Source organism: Hippoglossus stenolepis, chromosome 11 (assembly GCF_022539355.2).
Source record: "Hippoglossus stenolepis isolate QCI-W04-F060 chromosome 11, HSTE1.2, whole genome shotgun sequence".
In the NCBI taxonomy this organism is placed as follows: Eukaryota; Metazoa; Chordata; class Actinopteri; order Pleuronectiformes; family Pleuronectidae; genus Hippoglossus; species Hippoglossus stenolepis.
The window spans coordinates 13,474,041-13,494,036 of record NC_061493.1 but is presented as its reverse complement, the minus strand read 5'-3'; the positions used below and the strand labels follow the sequence as shown (position 1 = coordinate 13,494,036).

Here is a 19,996-nt window from a genome sequence, read left to right as displayed (position 1 = left end):
TCAGTTCAAAAGTTATATTTGTCTGAACTGCATGAACAACCTGAGGGCGGGCAACAATACACATAAGACTGACATGAACAACCAAAGCAAAATATCAACTTAGTTAAAAAGTCAATTTGTACATATTCACAAACAGTGGAGACAAATCATGATGCAAAAAAGTTGAACCATCATAGTAGGAAAATCACTACGTTACATTAAAGAATTGAAATGAATGTTTGGGTTTTACACAGTTTAACACGAGTAAAGCACATTACACTTTATACACACCCATGCAGTAATGTAGATTATTACACTGGGCTGTATGATCGGTACAGTCTTTGCAACTATCATCATGGTCCATTTATAGAATGACAAAAAAAAAAAATCAAAAGGCTGATCTGAAGACTGATATGTCCTCTGGTCGTCTTCATTTAAGGAATGCGAGGGTGACTTAAGCAAATGTTCACGAGAAAACATCCTATACATCAGTTTAGCTACAACGAATCAGCACAGGACGATCAACAAGTGACTTAACAGAACAAGTCAACAATTTTTCCATTTCCCTGGTCCAGTTGAAATCATGTACAACTTACAAGATATTCATCTTGGGAAGAAAATGGCTGCATTATGGTAGAAAAGACATGATGAATCGGTGTGAATTCTTGTTGTGTTTAGGCTTCTGCCTCATGATCAGCACTTTTGTGTTTGTACACAATTGTGTGATTATATTTATTAACAGCTTTATGATTTATGACTATTAGCAGCCTGGTTTTCAAAGCTGAGGCCATCCAGGGATTAAAAATTACTCATGTCTCCTTATTTATGAGCTGTATACCTAAATTCTACATATTGTGAAAATGTGATTTATATACTGGGACGTCAGTTATACCGTTTGATATTCAAGTCATGTCTGCTGCAGCCTTGGAAGATCTCACTTATTTTCGCTTGCGGAATAGAAGTGGGTGCAGTTTACAGGTCCAGCGCGTCTTCTCCTCGGCTCTTCTTCTCCTGGGACTCTGACCAGGCTTTGTTGATGGTTCTCTTCATCTCGTCATCTCCGTCGGAGTATATCTTCTTCAGCATGCTCATCAGGCCATCGCTGGGGTCTGCAGTCTCCTCCGTAGTGGGTTTTCTGTTGAGAAGCAATGAGGAAATGCAGAAGGGATGTATCCAAGTTTAGCTAAATTGTTTGGATTCTCATGTGTGCACCCAAGTTACATGTATTCCCTGCCTAATACATAGTGGCACATATAGTGCTGTTGAGTGATTGGATGTGAAAATTATCATTGTTTTAAGTGGATAGAAAGTTATGGTTCAGTTTATTCGTCATGTAACTACACCTACCAATGTGTCTTTGGCTGTAGCTGATGCATCTGCACACATTCATTTGATGAAATCAGTCACTTGAGCATGCAGTGGTCCTAACCTCAATTCAAATTCCAGACAAATTTCTTCTTAATTAAAAGCTTAAATACATAGTTTAAGTTAGCTTACTCTTTCTCTTTAGTCTGCAGTTCCGCCTTCGTTAGGCACTCCCACTTCTTTGTTGTCTGCTTCTTGCACATGACCAGGACCATGTCTGTTTTTATCTATGGCAGGGAGGAAAAGTGGTTAAAGGCCTTCAGAGAGACAAAGACACTAGAATATTCTCTTCAGGAATTGTCTGAACCAAACCAATGGCAATATTCAGAATTAAAACTGAAACTAAATGCAGTTGACAAGAAAAGAGACAACAAGATGGCCATGTTGATTCAATCTGGCCAATAGTTGAGCTGTTAGATATTGTCTACTTTCTGCCCTCTAGTGGCTGAACAAATTTAAAATGAGTGCAAATGAATTCAAAATAGCCTCAGATGTTTTGTTGTGAAACGCTGAAATCTCTGGGAAAATATTATGGCTTTAAATGCCTTAATTAGTTAAAATCATTTAATGCTGCTTATTTATATCTTATAAGTTAATTGATCAACAACTGCAAGTCTCACTGCCTCAGTTTATACCAAGATCCAATAACTTGTCACTCTCTATCAAAATAACCATATAATCCCTTTAAAACACATGTATCTGTTTTCTTCACCTTTTTGCAGCTTTCCTTTTCATCGATTGGATATAACAGATTGACAATTTTCATTTGATGGTTTTTCCCATCAAGATCCTTCACCAGAACAGAAAATGACCTTCAACAGACAGAATTAGAATTGTGTGTTAAATATTATATGCTGATAATGTATGCTATGTACAATCATTGATACAGGCTGGTTATCATCTAACCTTTCTGTGAAGTTGACCTCCAGATTTTCCGATGGGATTTTGTGCACATCCTTCAGTGTGAGGTAAATTTTTACATATTTATCTGACTGGTCCCAAGCTGTAAAGAAGAAGAAGAAAAATAGTGAACAACTTTCAAATACTTTGTGAACACACATACACATTTTCTAACAAATGACTGACAGCATCGGTGAGTGAACAATTGCAGCATACCATAGTTGTTGATCTTGACTGTGTACGCTGCTTTAGAGGCTGCAGATGGGTCTGCTTGTCTCCTGGCCTGCTGCTCCTTCTGTTGTTTTTTGACTGAAAGCTCCTTCTCCACCTTCTTCTGCTCCTGATTTAACAGCTCCTGCACTCGTTTCCTCTCTGATTTGTCCAAGAGTGACCCCATCTCCAGCAAGTCTGCCTCCAACTGGTTGATCTGCATTGGGGAAAGCATCGGACCAATGAGAAAAGCACATCCTGGAATTACAGTTCCAGTTCATTCTCAATGTCCACAGCCTATTTTCAATTGCAAAAGACCAGATAAGATAGATTGTTAAAAGCTGAATAATTTAGTAGAAAAACAGCAAATCTGGATGTCACTGAATGGTTTGATGAATATGAAAATTAAATGGTTCATGTGCCATCACCTTCACAGTCACCATCTCTTAACTCAATCAAACACCTATGGTAATTGTTGGATGTGTTAAGTCCACCCCCACAATCAAAACACTAAATGAGACTGTCTTCTGAGAAGAGGTGTTTATTACTGATGATGATGATGATGATGATGTTCTGGTGGTATCTCAACACTAAAAGACACTATTTTGCTTTTACCTTTATTATCAGTATGTCATTGCCTCCTTGTAGTTGACAGACCATAGATCCCCCTGATCCTAAACGCCATCAACTGTCCCTCTGCATAGTTAGCTGATATACTTCAAGATCTCATCATATAACAGTTAAGACAAAAAACATATACGTCCAATCTCCTCACTTCAATTTTGCTGCCTCAATGACTGATGAGAAACGAGCTTCTACTTCGGCTAACGTTAGCGTGTTAGCATTACGTTGCTAGAACATTCTGACTCCAGTCAAAACTAGCGGTGTGCTGGCTAGCTAGCTAGCTGCTCACAAACACAACGTTGTGTCTCCATCTCTATCAAACCCGCGGGAGAACTGAATTTAAATAAATGTAGGCTACGTTCAGACTTCAGAGGATACGTATGAACATTATTTTACTTTGCTGGTTAGCAATGGCTAGTTATGTAAACTAGTGTTAATAATATGGCTTTAATTCAGCCACACCAGTTCATAATGCTAACCCTACTGTTGCTCTGTGTGTGTAAATGGAGATACATAAAAATATAAAACTAACCTGTTCAGTTAAATCCATTTTAGCTTCTGGGTTGTGTTAGCTTAGCACAAACACGCTCTTCACACTGCAGCGCCGTCGTTCTTCTTCTTCTTCTTCTTCTTCTTCTTCTTCTTCTTCTTCTTCTTCCTGATTGTTGGTGGTCGGAGAGCCTGTCTGTAAGTGCACGACCGCCACCTATCGGACTGAAGTGGTGACAAATATTTTTGTTATAGATCGTGTGTGTGTGTTTTTGTGTTATAGATTCTGTCAGTACATTTCCATAGATATGTTCCCTGCACTAATAGTTTGTTTTAATGGTGTAGTTCATTTGTGCATCGCTCCAGAGAACGAAGTTGCCCTGTGAACTTCAGGAAGCCATAATGAAATGGGAGAAGTTAAAGCCTCCGGAGCCAGATGATCCCATGTGCTGCTGCGAGTGTGATATCTACCGATAAATGTGTTTAAAGGGATTATATGGTTATTTTTGATAGAAAGTGACAAGTTATTGGATCTTGGTATAAACTGAGGCATTGAGACTTGCATTTGTTGATCAATTAACTTATAAGACATAAATAAGCAGCATTAAATGATTTTAACTAATTAAGGCATTTAAAATCATAATATTTCCCCAGAGATTTCAGCCTTTCACAACAAAACATCTGAGGCTATTTTGAATTCATTTGCACTCAGACATGGTCCTGGTCATGTGCAAGAAGCAGACAACAAAGAAGTGGGGGTGCCTAACGAAGGCGGAACTGCAGACTAAAGAGAAAGAGTAAGCTAACTTAAACTATGTATTTAAGCTTTTAATTAAGAAGAAGAAATTAGTCTGGAATTTGAATTGAGGTTAGGACCACTGCATGCTCAAGTGACTGATTTCATCAAATGAATGTGTGCAGATGCATCAGCTGCAGCCAAAGACACATTGGTAGGTGTAGTTACATGAAGAATAAACTGAACCATAACTTTCTATCCACTTAAAACAATGATAATTTTCAAATCCAATCACTCAACAGCACTATATGTGCCACTATGTATTAGGCAGGAATACATGTAACTTGGGTGCACACATGCATGAGAATCCAAACAATTTAGCTAAACTTGGATACATCCCTTCTGCATTTCCTCATTGCTTCTCAACAGAAAACCCACTACGGAGGAGACTGCAGACCCCAGCGACGGCCTGATGAGCATGCTGAAGAAGATATACTCCGACGGAGATGACGAGATGAAGAGAACCATCAACAAAGCCTGGTCAGAGTCCCAGGAGAAGAAGAGCCGAGGAGAAGACGCGCTGGACCTGTAAACTGCACCCACTTCTATTCCGCAAGCGAAAATAAGTGAGATCTTCCAAGGCTGCAGCAGACATGAATTGAATATCAAACGGTATAACCGACGTCCCAGTATATAAATCACACTTTCACAATATGTAGAATTTAGGTATACAGCTCATAAATAAGGAGACATGAGTAATTTTTAATCCCTGGATGGCCTCAGCTTTGAAAACCAGGCTGCTAATAGTCATAAATCATAAAGCTGTTAATAAATATAATCACACAATTGTGTACAAACACAAAAGTGCTGATCATGAGGCAGAAGCCTAAACACAACAAGAATTCACACCGATTCATCATGTCTTTTCTACCATAATGCAGCCATTTTCTTCCCAAGATGAATATCTTGTAAGTTGTACATGATTTCAACTGGACCAGGGAAATGGAAAAATTGTTGACTTGTTCTGTTAAGTCACTTGTTGATCGTCCTGTGCTGATTCGTTGTAGCTAAACTGATGTATAGGATGTTTTCTCGTGAACATTTGCTTAAGTCACCCTCGCATTCCTTAAATGAAGACGACCAGAGGACATATCAGTCTTCAGATCAGCCTTTTGATTTTTTTTTGTCATTCTATAAATGGACCATGATGATAGTTGCAAAGACTGTAGCGATCATACAGCCCAGTGTAATAATCTACATTACTGCATGGGTGTGTATAAAGTGTAATGTGCTTTACTCGTGTTAAACTGTGTAAAACCCAAACATTCATTTCAATTCTTTCATGTAACGTAGTGATTTTCCTACTATGATTTCCATGGTTCAACTTTTTTGCATCATGATTTGTCTCCACTGTTTGTGAATATGTACAAATTGACTTTTTAACTAAGTTGATATTTTGCTTTGGTTGTTCATGTCAGTCTTATGTGTATTGTTGCCCGCCCTCAGGTTGTTCATGCAGTTCAGACAAATATAACTTTTGAACTGACTCCTCGTTGTTCCATTTGTCTTGTGATTTTGATGTCAAATTAGACTTGATTACATTTATTGGACATATATTTACTCTCATGAAGCTGTTGAATTTAGTTACCCGTACTTGAATACATTTAACAATCCTAGTTTGGACCAATATAGTAACTTGCTTATGATCACATAGAGGACTGTTTGTGATCCAGTGCAACTTTTAATCGATAATGACTTGTCATGTTTCTAAAAACAGTCACAGCACAATTGTATAAAGGGAGTCTATATCCTCAAGTTGTGCGGGGGTTTTGAGATGTCTCCTCCACCAGGGGGCAGCAGTTATCGTTGGTTCAGGAGAGGTCCAATCAAAGTTTTTTATTGAGAAATGTGAGCTTTTATTTTGTAGGACTTAAATTTTTAGCATTTTCTGCGTCTGTAGTTTTACAAAATAAATTGAGACTTACTGCAATGTATTTATAATCTATAATCTGAAATGTTTCTCTCAAAAAACTTTGATTGAACATAAAGTTTGTAGTTGTATTAAATATGACCTTGTAATATTCCCATGTTAGTATAACTATAACTTGTGCAATTATACATCAGGTTTGCTCAACTGAAATCACAACAAAACAATTCATATGCAACATACAGTATGTCTATCTATCTTCTCTAATAATCTGTGCCTTTAATTTTCTGTAATTCATTTTAGCTACTGATTCCTTTCATGCTTCTGTGTGTGTTCTTTGCTTTTAACAGACTTGCTGTGTTTTAGTATGATTCCATGTGTTATTTGTCCCTGCTTTTATTTGAAACTTTTTACACCATTGCGGCCCATTTTGATCAGGTGTCTCTGGCAGATAAATATATTGCATCTCAATTGGACCTTCCTGGTTAAATAAAGGATACATAAACAATACTCTTGGCATTTCCATGATGAGAATAACTGGAACAACGAAAGAGTATGAACGAAGACTAAATAATAATACTAATGCAGTAAAGGGGGCCACGATTTCCAACATCCACGCAGATATCCTGATTCAGTAAGCTGCACATTTTAGTCATTCCTTGTTATATGTTAGCTCTATAGCTTTGAGCAAAGACACATATCACTGAATATATTTTATAAACTGTTTCTTGATGAAGCACATTGTGCACTTCAAAAATATTTGTTGTACTTTCAGGACTACTGAAAGGACGGGTTCTACCCAGGGGCCATTCATATCAGCTGGGGCCAGCAGCCCCCCCTGGCCGCAACTCTGGATCCGCCCCTGGAATAATGAAAGAGCAGAAGTTAGGAGCTGATGTTTTTTTTAATCTCAGAAGATGAAATTAAAGGTTGATTTGCAGATTTCAGTTGTTCTCGACCCTCAGGACTGTCTCTCTACCCCATTCATCAAACTGTCTGTGTGGATTTCAGATGCTCAGACAGCGTGGAACCTGCTCCTGTCACAGCAGCAGCTCTCTCACACAACACGAGCTGCATCAATACTCTTTTCCTTTTTTTCATTTCCCATGAGCTGCTTCATTCATATTTTTCCCTCACACTCCGGATACTGTTATGATTGGGGATCGTGTCTGGACAAATCGTCTGGACTTTCTCCGCCGGGGTTGCGCCACCCTCTCTCCGCCCCCCTGCTCCGTGACGTCGCCGCTCGCCTATATATCCGGACTGAGCCGAGCCCTGCCACGCCAGATGGAGACAGTTGGAAGCGGCGGACGCATCATTACGCACACGAGCAGCTGCTGAACCACGGGCGAAAGGAATATTTATTCATCTTCAGGCCTGTGTACGAACTGTCTGGTCGCTCCCACCGCCGCTGAGTTGAATGGATACCGGGTGTTTCAGCGCGGCGCAGCGCCTTTCGTGCCACGCCATGAATGCGGATTTATTCAAGCCTGCTCCGGAGCGTGGAGCCCCGCAGCCCCCTGCCCCGGGGCGAGCCAGCAGGAACCGACCCGAGCAGAGCAGACCGGAGCTGGCTCAGGTGGTGACAGACTCCAAGACGGGGAGGTCATACAGTAAAGGGAAGCTTCTGGGAAAGGTATGGACTTTCATTTCATGTTTCCCCTCATGGTTGCCGTCGGAATCTTTTTTTTTTTATCCCCATGTGTCACTGAGTCGCCGGTTTGAGTTTGATACTGAATCTGTCGCTGCGCACAAATCACCGCGGGCTGTCTCCCAGGTGCGTTACTGATTGCGGGAATAGGGGACGACCTCGTGGTGGATGTGGCCAACCTTCCCCTCCGTGGCCGCGCGTCATTGCTGAATGAATCAGGCGCAAGGTGTGCCCGGCTCCCGTGCGCACACATGACCGGCAGCACCTTTATAGAACCAGGGGAGTTCCTCATCCACGAGCACGCGTGTATTTAAATGACTTGTGGGGCTGCTGTGAGACCAGCAACGCATGCGTCTGCCCGTGTCCCCTCCCTCTCAATGTTGTGTGTGTTTTCGCACATGTATGAATGGAGGGGCTGTGTGATCAACGTGTTGCTCGTCATCCATACGCTGCGTCAGGCACCCAGCCAAGTCGTTTCTCCCCTCTCTCTCCTGCCGCCTGCCGCAGAGCTGGAAACGTCTCCGTCAATTTCACGGTTAATGAATGCAGCAGGCTGCTCTGCCTCGTCCCTTCTGTCCTCGAGCACATCTTGATTACAACCTGGGAAATGCGTAAACAAAAAGCAGTAAACATGAAAATCTGGGCATGATTTTTAGGTTTAAGACGCATATGAGAACATCCAAGATGCTGATTACCTTGGTTATGAAATGATCCACCTGACTGAGTTAACCCTTTTCTTGTATTGTGTTTAATTCTGGATTGCGTATTTCCTCACCTCACCCTTTGCCTCCACATCATATTTGGCCCAGTCATTCTTGGATCAGAGACTTGCCTTTTTAATGCAGCTTATTTATGGCCATTGCAGGTTTTCAACCTGCTGCATTTTAAATGATCGTTGTTTTTATCTCCCCCAGGGTGGCTTTGCTCGATGCTACGAGATGACAGACCTCTCCAGCAACAAAATGTATGCCGTGAAGGTGATTCCCCAGAGCAGGGTGTCCAAACCACACCAGAGGGACAAGGTACACGACCGTACTTGTTTGTTTGATCGGTGTGTCTCGCAGAAGAGAACGCTGCGTTATCTGACTTCAAAACATCTGGATGTGTCAGGGCTTGAAATAATGGGCCCAGAAAACTGATCGGATGTCACATTTCTTTTGACAGATTACGAATGAAATCGAGCTGCACAAAACCCTGTCACACAAGCATGTGGTGAAATTCTCTCATCATTTTGAAGACCAAGACAACATCTACATATTCCTCGAGCTCTGCAGTCGGAAGGTGAGACCTCAGACATTTATTTGCATGTGGGCTCATACTCCTACATGTGTTTTGCATATACCTACAGTATACAGCTTGCTTTGTTTTGCTCTGCAGTGGTGCAATGGAAACAAAACAAAATGCTCTGAGTATATATCTCAGAGTCAAATGACTATCGACGTCGAGTCCCAGACACCCATCTGATTACCAGCATCACCTACTCTCTGTGCTAGTGCGGAGCGTGTGATGTGTGTTGCACAGTCCCACTGATGGATGTGGCGTTGACGGTTGCTCATTGCTTTGTTTCCCTAGTCTCTAGCACACATTTGGAAGGCCAGGCACACGCTCACGGAGCCAGAAGTGAGATATTACCTCAGACAGATCATATCCGGCCTCAAGTACCTCCACAGCCGAGGCATCCTGCACAGAGACCTCAAACTAGGTATGTGACCAGACGACACTGGAAAACGTGGCGTGTGCACACACAGGCATGCCAGGAATCTGCTGTGAATTTGGGCAGGCGCACATGTTATCTGTGGAATGCTGACTGGACAAATGGTTTTGTCTCTTTTTAGGCAACTTCTTTGTCAATGAGAACATGGAGCTGCGGCTGGGGGACTTTGGCCTCGCTGCCAAGCTGGAGACAGTCGAACAGAGGAAAAAGTTAGTATATTTTATTTAAGTTTTATTTTAAAGGAGTTGGCCACAAACTGTTTATATTAAAAAATGATAAATGGCTCTTGGAACAATTTCTCACTTTTTCACCCTTATGTGATTTGTAGTTCGAAGCTGTGCATAGTTCTCATTGAGGTGTATCTCTATCCACATCTTGAACATGAGTCCTGTTCTAGACTTGTGTGATGAACAATTACCTTAAACACTTACGTCAGTTACTAAGCACATTGTTCCTCTCACCTCTTTTCCCCCTCAGTAAGTACCTAAGTAAACCGGTTTCCAAGTGGCAGTTGAATGTAGCGCTTAGCGCAGAGTTTCACTACCTGTTTGACACCTTCCTGTGGAATACCAGAAGCATTTCTGTGCTGGGGAAAAATGCTTCAACCACTGCTTCCATGTCTGTATTAGACAGGAACTGAATTGGAAGATTGAGGTGTTAAATGTGTCTTGTGTGTTTTGTTTTTTTTTTGTTTTTTTTCTTTTCTCAGAACAATCTGCGGTACTCCCAACTATTTGGCCCCCGAGGTGCTCAACAGACAGGGCCATGGCACTGAGTCTGATGTTTGGTCTCTTGGATGTGTCATGTGAGTTTGGTTTAGTTCTTTCTTCTCTAATTTAGCCTGGAGTCATTTGTTCTCTCCGGTCATGTGTAAATGACTAATGCTTATTTTGTAGCTACTTTCTTTGTGGTTTATCTATCCTGCCTTGGTCAGCATGAAAATGAGGACATTGCACTCGAGCAGCGAGGTCATTTATAAAAAAATAAAAAAAAGTCAGAATCATTAAGTTTGTCTCTTTATTTGACCGACGGTTGCCTTGGTTTCTGCTGTCCAGGTACACGCTGATGTGTGGCAACCCTCCGTTCGAGACTCTGGACCTGAAGGAGACGTACAAGTGTATAAAGGAAGTTCGGTACAACCTGCCCGCCACGCTTTCCCCCGCCGCACAGAGACTCATCTCGGGCATCCTGCAGAAAAATCCCAATGACAGACTCTCGCTCGATCAGATCCTCAACCATGAATTCTTCACCAAAGTACGTCAAAATGACTGTATAGGGAGCGGGGAAATTATGCTTAAAGCTATTACAGAATTTAGTACTCTTCTCTTTAGTGTTCACAGAGAATGCGATATGTGCCTTCTACTTCTCTCGTCATCTTCCTCACCTTTTGTCTGTTTGCTCTCTGCGTTTTCCTCCTCTAGGGTTACACTCCTGATAAGCTTCCTCCCAGCAGCTGTGAGATGGTGCCAGAGCTCCACCCCCCGAGTCCTGCCAAGAAATTCTTTGCTAAAATGGCCAAGAGCTTCTTTGGCAAGAAGAAATCGAAAGGTAAGCAGCAGCAGCAATCAAGTGACTGGCACAGTAGAGGACTAGGTCATTCATTTAGCAAATAATCTGGTTGGTTACATATTTGTTCTTTTTGTAAATGAAACTCTGCTCATTGGTCATGTTGTCTATCCAGTTTGCTCTTGTGGGAAGTGTTTTTTAAAAAATGCACATGACCAACCAGATGGTTTCCAGGTTTAGATTTCCTGTAAGCATTTCTGAAAATTACTGATACGTGAAGTGGCTCCTCATGCTTGAACATATTTGTTGTGACATTTCTTCTAATGTACAAATGTTCCTGTTGCAGTGGAGAAGATTCCATGCGAGGAAAAGGACGACAAAGACATTTCCAAGCTGGTGTCGGGCATCGTCAAATGTTCAATCAACCGCCAGATCAGTTACAAGACAGTGGGACCCAATGAGGTACAACCTTTTTTTCTCCTCCTATAGCATCAGCTCTACATCACACTATCAATATTGGCTAAAAATCCTGATAAAGGTGAATTACACTAAACTGGAAAAAATAAACCCTCTGTAAATGTTTTACCCTTTTTATCTTAGTTCGTAGATGGATAGATATACAGATGGATAACAACCTCTTTTATAACTGTTTGGAGTGAGCTGAACACCACAGCATTCATTTAAACGCTGTAACTATTCTACAAATGTAACTGCCATTGACACATTTCAAGACTTGGACACACTGAATATTGAGCTTTTAACTTCAAAGATATTTCAAGAGCGTATCCATTTTTTTAAGGATTTCTACAAGTTAGTTTTTTCGGGCTGTTTGGATATGTTCCAGTGAGATTGCAGTATAAGAAGCTGTTTTGTCCCAGATGTCTTTCAGCTTGTCAATAGACAAGTCAGAGGAGAAATGTAGCACAGCCTCTGTTCTACTGTGTATTGTAGCATGAAGCTGAGGAAACTGTTTTCTCTGGAAACTTCTGCTTTTCCCCTCACTACAGACATAATCATTAATAGTTTCTGATTCACAAATGGAGCCAGGAAGCTCAGTCAGGCCACTCCCTAATGGGGCTGGTCTAGTTGTTATTCATAAAGACCAAAGGAACAACATTGTTTGCTCTGTGTCATGAATATTTCTTTGTCAGCTTGATAATGGACAGATTACTGGAACTCTAACACAGGTGTGAGGTAACATGAGATTGGAAACTGTTGATGTCACATCACAGTTGCAGTGGAAACTGCAGTACGAGAAATTGTTTCATCTGCAGTGCAGTGAAAGTGATGTGAAAACTAAAACCTTAAAAATCAATGAGGCATCAACAGTTCAACCTGCAGTATGAGTTGGAATGAAAAGCAACGTTTTTGTTCAGGCCCTCAAATGACTTGCACTCATTTGTTAGTCTGTGGGTATCTTTTTTTATTTTATTTATTTATTTTCTGTCCTGCTTTTACACACACTTTGGTTGTCGTGAGTGTTTGTTTGATTGTGTGTCTTGTTGCCGCTCAGGTGCCCTCACCCACTGGTCAGCTGGTCAGCTCCGTGCCTCTGGAACAAACTCCTGCTGAGGAGGAATCCAGGAAATCAATCTCTCGCTCCTTCAAGGGCACCATGGCCAGCAGCTCTGAGCGTAGGTTTCAGTACTTCTTTTCAACAGATTTTAAATATATCTAGTCTTGTTGTTTTTTTGTGTGTTTTTAATCAATGTTTTGCTTGTTCTCTCTCAGCGTGCGAAGATGCGCTGACCCCTGCTGCTGTTGCTGAATCGGCCATGAAGGTTCTCAAAAACTGCCTGGCCACCATGCCTGCAGGTAGGAGAGCGCAAAGCACATATATGTTTGGCTACTGCTTAATAATAATGTTTAGCAAGTTAGCTCTGTGTTCCAAGAAGCGTTTCACAATCATTGTATGAGGAATTGGGCAACAGACGCATGCCAGACAAAATATTGCTGCACTTCAGTCTCTTAACATGAATCCTTTCTTACTTTCTGTTGAATTAAACTAAGAGAAGCAGACTCTGATTTAAATGCTTCATCCAGTCCTTTACAACCTTTGACTATCTACTTGGAAATTAAAACTTTATTTTGTGCTCTTCATTTACTCAGGATTAATATTATGCGCTATGAAATTTTAACAGTCCAACATTGTTTTTTCTTCCTCTAGCCACCAGGAACCCACCATGTTTGTCCAGACCACAGTCCTTCCTGTGGGTTACTAAATGGGTCGACTACTCAAACAAATATGGTTTTGGCTACCAGCTGTCGAACCAAAGTATCGGTGTGCTGTTCAATGAGGGAACACATCTCAGTCTATGTGACCAACGCAAGTAAGTTTTTATTTTTATTTTTTTTTAAGTAGGGGGACATGTATAGATTATGCATAGGACTTCCTAACATTATACAAATGACTGATTCACTTAAAGGGATTGTATTCCAATTGACATTTTAGTCAAATGTCAAAACTTGTCTTCTATCAAACCTATTTTTGAATGCGTTTTTGTTTTCCCCAACAGGACAGTTCATTACTGCATGACCAACAACAAACACTTCAGTTTTGCTGCTAACGCTCTACCTGAGCAGCTTCGCAGCCAGAAACAAATTGTCGAGCTAATGGCCAACTACATGGAGGAGAACCTCATGGAGGTAAATGAGTGTTTTAGTTAATGGGCTATAGTCATAAGTTTGATATTGGGAATACTAAAGGATGATCATGTTTCCATTTTAAAAATAATTGTTTAAAAGTTGATCACTGTAAAGAAAAAGACATAATTAAATTTACAAGTATTTAACCTGAGTCAGTGAACTAAACTAAATCCTCTCTGACCTCCTCAGGGTGGAGATCTGCATTGTGATGAACAGGTCTCAGTTGCTCCTCCTCTGCTGCTCCAGTGGGTGAAGACTGACCACGCTCTTGTTATGCTCTTCAACAATGGCACTCTACAGGTAAGAAAATGCTCCGCTAGATCCACCTATTTTCCAATTATTCAGATGGCAGTTTCCATTTTGGTAATTTTTCTTACCGTCATTCTGTTTTCATTCCTTTCAGGTGAACTTCTACACAGACCACACCAAGATCATCCTGTGCAAGTCATCCGACGATTCCTACTTACTCACCTACATCAGCCGGGAACGCGTCTCATACACTTACCTCCTCAGCATGCTGAATGAGATGGGCTGCACCCCCGAGCTGCGACACCGACTCCGATATGTGGTGCAGCTGCTTCAACACCATGCTGATGCCTAAAAGCACAGCTCTGTGCCTCCCAGGCTGCCTGAGCGGCAGATGCCTTAGAGGCAACCTGACTGGTTGACAGCTTTTCTTGGGCAGCCTGACTGGTTGATATCATTTTTCAAGGCAACACTGGGAGGGGCAGACGCCTGTCCAGTTGATGGATGGAAGGTTGCTGCACTCCTGAGCAACATTCTTGTCTTGACTAGTGCTTAGGCTGCGTTTTGTCAGTTACATTAACCTTGATGAACATCAAGCAGTCAGGAAGTTGCCCAATGCAGCATCTGCCTCAAGGGTTTGTGCCTGTACAGCTTATGCCTCAAAGGTATCCACCTGGAAGGTACCGATACCTAAAATAAGAGACTCCTTAATGGCCTGAGATGACGGATTCCTCATGGGCAGATGCCTAAATGAACGCCCAAACTCGCAATGACCTTCCTTCAATCACTCGAAACCACCGCTTCTTGCTTGGATCTTTTAAAGCCATCCACCCAACCCTGCAGCTTTCAGCTTCCCCTGATAGCCAATAACCAAGGCATGGTTTCTCAAAGGTATCTAAACACTAAAACTGTCCCATCTGCTCGTAACGGAACGAGGATCATCTTGCAGTTGGAATGCTTTCAGACTCTATTTTCCAGAAGTATTTGAGCAGCAAGGTCATGTATGCCGTTGACTTGCACTGGACCTGTGATCTTACAGCAGAGATGCTTTGGGAAGAAGTGTGGTTTGATTGGGGAAAGAGAGAGAGAGAGAGACCGTCCTACCCACAGTTGGTTTCTAGCCTCTTTGGATTATGGTGCACACATTCATTTTTCTCCTTTTTTAAACAAATGACATGAGCCAGCTATAGGATCACACTACGATCTTGACCTCACATGCACAAATAACATTCCTGGCCTTATTTGATGATGGTGATGCTAACGTTTAGAGAATCTTGGCTTCTTCTGCTCCAACATCACTTTCGTCTTTTTATTAGTTATTAAGACAAATTTCACTGGCGTGGTACACAGCGTATTAAAGGGGCTAGGGGAGCAACACAATTTTGCACTTTTTTTTTTTTTCTCCTTTAAATTCATCTGGAAAGCAAAAACTTTTACTACCACTTTTTTTTTTTATTTGCTTTTAACTTGATACCAAAAGGCATTTTCTTTGTTGGTTTTTTAAAAATGATTCAGTTTTAAATTCACATACAGTAGGTGAAATGTGTGTGTGCCACACGTGTGCTGGTAAACAAAACTGTTGGAATAAGAGGATGGGGGGGTGGGGGATAAAAGTGCCTTTCTGAGGGATGTCTGTTTAGTGCAATAACAACCCTTAGTGAATGTCATGCTGGATACAAACAAGATACGAGATGGGTTTTACAAGTGGGATTTACTTTTGTACTTTGAATCGAGTTTAAAAGTAAATCCACGAGCACTACACTCACTACCTGGTATAAGCTTTTAGAACAACTATTATCTTAAGTATATATCCCAGTAATATCTACTATGGGGAAAAAAAAGAGAACATTGTACTCCATTGTACTGTACTGTAATCCTTATCGGTTTACATTGCTTTCTCGACCCAGAGTTGTATCCTAAAAACTGTGACGTGGAATGCAAGTATTGCGTACGTGTTTTTCAAAAAACCCAACATTGTGAAAGCCATCTGCCAATTCAGAAAGAGTCTTTATTTTTGGCACATAATGTCTTGTTTATTTATTTTTTATTTATACATTTTTTTTAATTTATTGTGTAAATGTTACGTCTTGACACAAGGAATTCTGATCACCTTTTGTATGTAATGTATTTGGGGGAAAATGGGACAAAATAAAGTTTATTGAAAATTAACTTCTTTTGTGCTCATTGTCACTGAATGAAACAATTTATCTTTTATTTAAAAGTGGTATGCTATCAGTTTAGCAGTTGGTGTATCTTCAACAGGTTTCTACTACTACAGATGCAGTATTTGCCATAGTATTGTATCACTCTACCTCTGTTGCATGAAATATTTGGTGCTTTACTGTCGCTCTGGATACCAGCGTTGGCGCCTGTGGTTTCACTGAAGACACTTTCTGTGAGATGTCCAAAGTATAACATCATTACATCGCTCAATATGAGGAAGTATTTACCAATTGATTAAAGGTCATACATTTTAAAAACAAAATGCGTATTCCACAAAGCAAATATCAAGGCAGTTTGTCAATTGAAAAGGTTATGCTCTAGGTACTTGACAGAATTGCCCTGTCAGAAAGACTTGTCAAGTAGGAATGTTTATAAATGTGTGGTGGTGGGTGCCTTTCAATGCCGAGTACATTATTGTGTATTTAAACAATTCTCATGAACTTACCCTTGTTTTATGCATTGGTGATGGTGCCAGCTCAACACAGCAGCCTTGGTTTGGTTGAGCACGCTGTGACTATTCACTTCATTGGGTTTGACTCCGGTTTCAGTGTGGACTCCTGGGACTTTTGTTTCACTGGTGACACTTGAGAAGATGTAAGCACAACTTCCATGGGAAAGCCAGGCACATTCCTATGGTGTTTATCATGGTGACAGACAATTGTCAATAAAATGTCGCTGTACAATTCTCTGTCTGGAGCATCAACTTAATGTGCAAGCACACTGGACGTCTGATGTGTGCTACAGGCATTGAATGACACCACACTGCCCAATGTAGCCGCTGTGTTTTGCCCTAGATCCTGGGCTCTTTTTAGTGGACATCACCCCATTCATGATTTTCTTCTTTGATAAATGTGAAAAAAATACAAGAACCCCTTCCGTGGTCTACAACAACAGTAAGCCTGTTTATTAGTGTTTTATCCCTGTTCATGTGACTCGATCTCATTAAACTTCAGTTCTACTACTTTACAAAGAGGAGGCTTCAAAATATGACCCTGTTCTTGTTGCCCTGCAGCCTTGAGCAGTAACGTCACCGTGTATCTAAATGCTGGCTACAATAACTACACTCAATTCATTGTAATGTCTTTTGGTACCATGGAATGAACTCTAAATAGTTTGCTGTGTGTGACGTTGTACACCAGCCGACTCATATCAGTACGTCCAAGTGTGACTTCATCTGGTAAACAGCATTAAATGAACCAAACATTTCAAAATATTGTCTTGCTATTCTCACTGTAATGTAAGATAATGGAGTATATATATATATATATTTATCATTATAGAATAAACTTTTTACAAAATAGCAAACAAGATCTTCACAGCATTAAAGTTTGTTTGACAAAGCATGATAAGAATGTGGATTCAATTCAGCGCATATTTGCAATTTTTATTAAAAGATAACGACATTTTCTTCAGCTGAGAGACTCCATCTTCAGATAAGGAGAAACTCTTTGGTGAGGGCTACGACCTCAAATTACAGTGACTTCTCGAGAATTTTGTTTTGTCTTTACACAACGTCACATTTTTTCTTGCTAATCGTCCTCACACCATGAAAAGACAAAGAATCCAGGTGTTGATTATAAAACAGACAGCCATCGGTGCGCTGACTAAATCTGTTAACCACACTTTCTAGAATCACCTGATGCTGACTTAGCTGTGATAGAAGAACCTGTGAAAAACCTCTGGGGAGGAAACAAGCACATAACACATTGAGTGCAAAGACATGGATTTCTACATCAACATTGGGTTTCATACACGTAAGCACATGCCTGGCTGTTGTAATGATGTTGCAGCACTTCTTTTTAAGCATGGACACCGTCAATTCAGCCGCGTTAGCAGGTTGTTTTGGATTGCGTGTTGTAGACAGTACACAACAACTACTATGTGAAATCCCACAGAGACAAAGGGAGAGAGAACTATGATCAAACTTCCCTCCTGATTGCATTGTGGAATCTGGGGCACCAGCGAGAGATCACAAGGCTGCTGTGCTGTGACTGAGGCCAAATGTGCTGATTCCCCAGCTTTAATTGCAGCGTGAGATGTTCACTCCCCACAGTCAGTTATTACCTCAGAGGTGTAAATGAGAATTTCCACCGTCAAATTCTTTCTGAATACTTCTATTCTGCAGTAAAAATCTGGTATGAAAAGATTCTGCTGATGATCTCTTTCGTCTTTGTTGGTGTGTGACAGGACATAAAAAATGAACGAGATGATGCTGAAGACAAATGGTGACATAGGAGATAAATTTAACACTTAAAATGATGTGACAGTCAGGAAGTGCAGATCAGATTAAAGCACTTCGGTATGAGTGTGTGTTTGGATGTTTCTGTCCCCCCCAGCAACACAGGCAGTCCCCCCCACCCAGAAATGTCATAATCAGTTGAAAGTAATCTCGACGTCACTCGTGCTGGTGGGATGATGGAAGTGAAAGGAACATGCAGATTCAGAAGGAGATGTGTTTCTGATAATTTTTGCCCATATTAGAGAGAGATAGGGTAAAAAGTTTGAGTATTCTCGGCAGAAATGAGCTGTAATCTCTTCCAAAGTTACAGATGCTATCTGCGACGGCCAGTGAGAGCAGATAGCGTCTATTTTCTGAATATATTCACAAGCCTTCCTCATCATCTGCTTTTTACTGGTTATATACAGGCAACTTGCAGGGGGATGAGGGGGGAGGCCATCCCCTTTTTACCAAGATGACCAAAAAACCAACCCCCTTAATAACCTGCCGGTTCTGCTACTCCCTCTCAGCGATCCCCCATCCTCCATAGTGCTGTGAGTGCAGACAGAGAACTTGTGTGTGCAGCAGAGCGTCCTATAGCGTGTGCTGCTGACTGAATTGCAGTATATTTTCAAAAGTTGCAACCGAGTGGTATCGAAAATAACAGAATGACCAAAGGGTCTCACTCGCCCTCTCTCTCCCACACAAACACACTGAGCGTCAGATTGATCACCAGCAGCAAAGATTTTACCATCTTCAGTAGGGAAGCAGGATTCAGCATTAACTCGGTAGATACTGCTTTGGCTGTGGGGATTCACGCAACAAGTATTAAGTGCTCCGCTGCAGGGGTGTTGTCCCCCACAGCCCCACCCCCGAACCGATCAGCTCCACAAGTTAATCATCTAGAGATACTGTCAAATAATATATATGCTGAGTTTGGTGAGAATCCAACCACCCCCCAAGTAAAAATTAACAAAATTACCCTCTTTTTTTTTAAGTTACAGTTTCTATTCTCGTTGTATAGTTTTTGATCAGTGTTAATTTACTTTTTGACAGAATGATGTAATGCATTAGTAGTGCTGACGATATTCTATTTCCTAAAGCTCTTAATATGAAAGGGTTGAACAGCACCTCTTTGTTTATTCCAGGAAAAATCCAGACATTCAAAGGAAGCAAAGCTTACTGTGCTTCATTTGATGTATTTCATGCTTCAAGCTGAGAAAATGTGAAAATTGTTTGATAAAAGACACTAACCACATCAACAACCATCTGTACATATCACAGTTGAGTGTCTCTGAATGTGATTTCTGAGAAGTGCAGGACAAAATGAGAGTTCAAAGCCTGAAAATCCCAGAGTTTACCAGTTTAATTATTCTTTGAACGGTGCTCTTGTAAAGCACAACATATAAAATAAGCAGAAAAAAAGTGAGACATTTATCATTTGAGCATGCAACTGTGGGTCCCAGATCTAGGAAATAAACTGTATCACCTCCAAATTGGCAAATGCAGAGTCAGTACACTTTACAGTAATTTCAGCATTACCTCATCTCCTCATGCTGTAC

At 41.0% G+C, this 19,996-nt stretch overlaps 3 protein-coding genes across 3 annotated transcripts; 2 read left to right on the top strand and 1 right to left on the bottom strand.

Moving 5' to 3' along the window:
• LOC118118341 (calcyclin-binding protein) lies at positions 1 to 3,747 on the bottom strand. Its single transcript, XM_035171489.2, has 6 exons — positions 3,611 to 3,747; positions 2,461 to 2,671; positions 2,251 to 2,347; positions 2,057 to 2,156; positions 1,477 to 1,571; positions 1 to 1,114 (listed from the first exon to the last, which is right to left on the bottom strand). The coding sequence occupies exons 1-6, from the start codon at positions 3,626 to 3,628 to the stop codon at positions 952 to 954; spliced, it is 684 nt and encodes a 227-aa protein (XP_035027380.1). The 5' UTR covers positions 3,629 to 3,747; the 3' UTR covers positions 1 to 951.
• A 533-nt stretch (positions 3,748 to 4,280) lies between these two features.
• On the top strand, positions 4,281 to 5,849 carry LOC118117577 (calcyclin-binding protein-like). Its single transcript, XM_035169915.2, has 2 exons — positions 4,281 to 4,364; positions 4,733 to 5,849. The coding sequence occupies exons 1-2, from the start codon at positions 4,282 to 4,284 to the stop codon at positions 4,893 to 4,895; spliced, it is 246 nt and encodes an 81-aa protein (XP_035025806.1). The 5' UTR covers position 4,281; the 3' UTR covers positions 4,896 to 5,849.
• A 1,650-nt stretch (positions 5,850 to 7,499) lies between these two features.
• Positions 7,500 to 16,162, top strand: plk3 (polo-like kinase 3 (Drosophila)). Its single transcript, XM_035169912.2, has 15 exons — positions 7,500 to 7,866; positions 8,796 to 8,903; positions 9,046 to 9,162; positions 9,454 to 9,583; positions 9,717 to 9,804; positions 10,305 to 10,400; positions 10,651 to 10,849; positions 11,017 to 11,143; positions 11,448 to 11,563; positions 12,615 to 12,735; positions 12,833 to 12,916; positions 13,269 to 13,431; positions 13,618 to 13,747; positions 13,937 to 14,047; positions 14,151 to 16,162. The coding sequence occupies exons 1-15, from the start codon at positions 7,651 to 7,653 to the stop codon at positions 14,346 to 14,348; spliced, it is 2,004 nt and encodes a 667-aa protein (XP_035025803.1). The 5' UTR covers positions 7,500 to 7,650; the 3' UTR covers positions 14,349 to 16,162.
• The last annotated feature ends 3,834 nt before the right edge of the window (positions 16,163 to 19,996 follow it).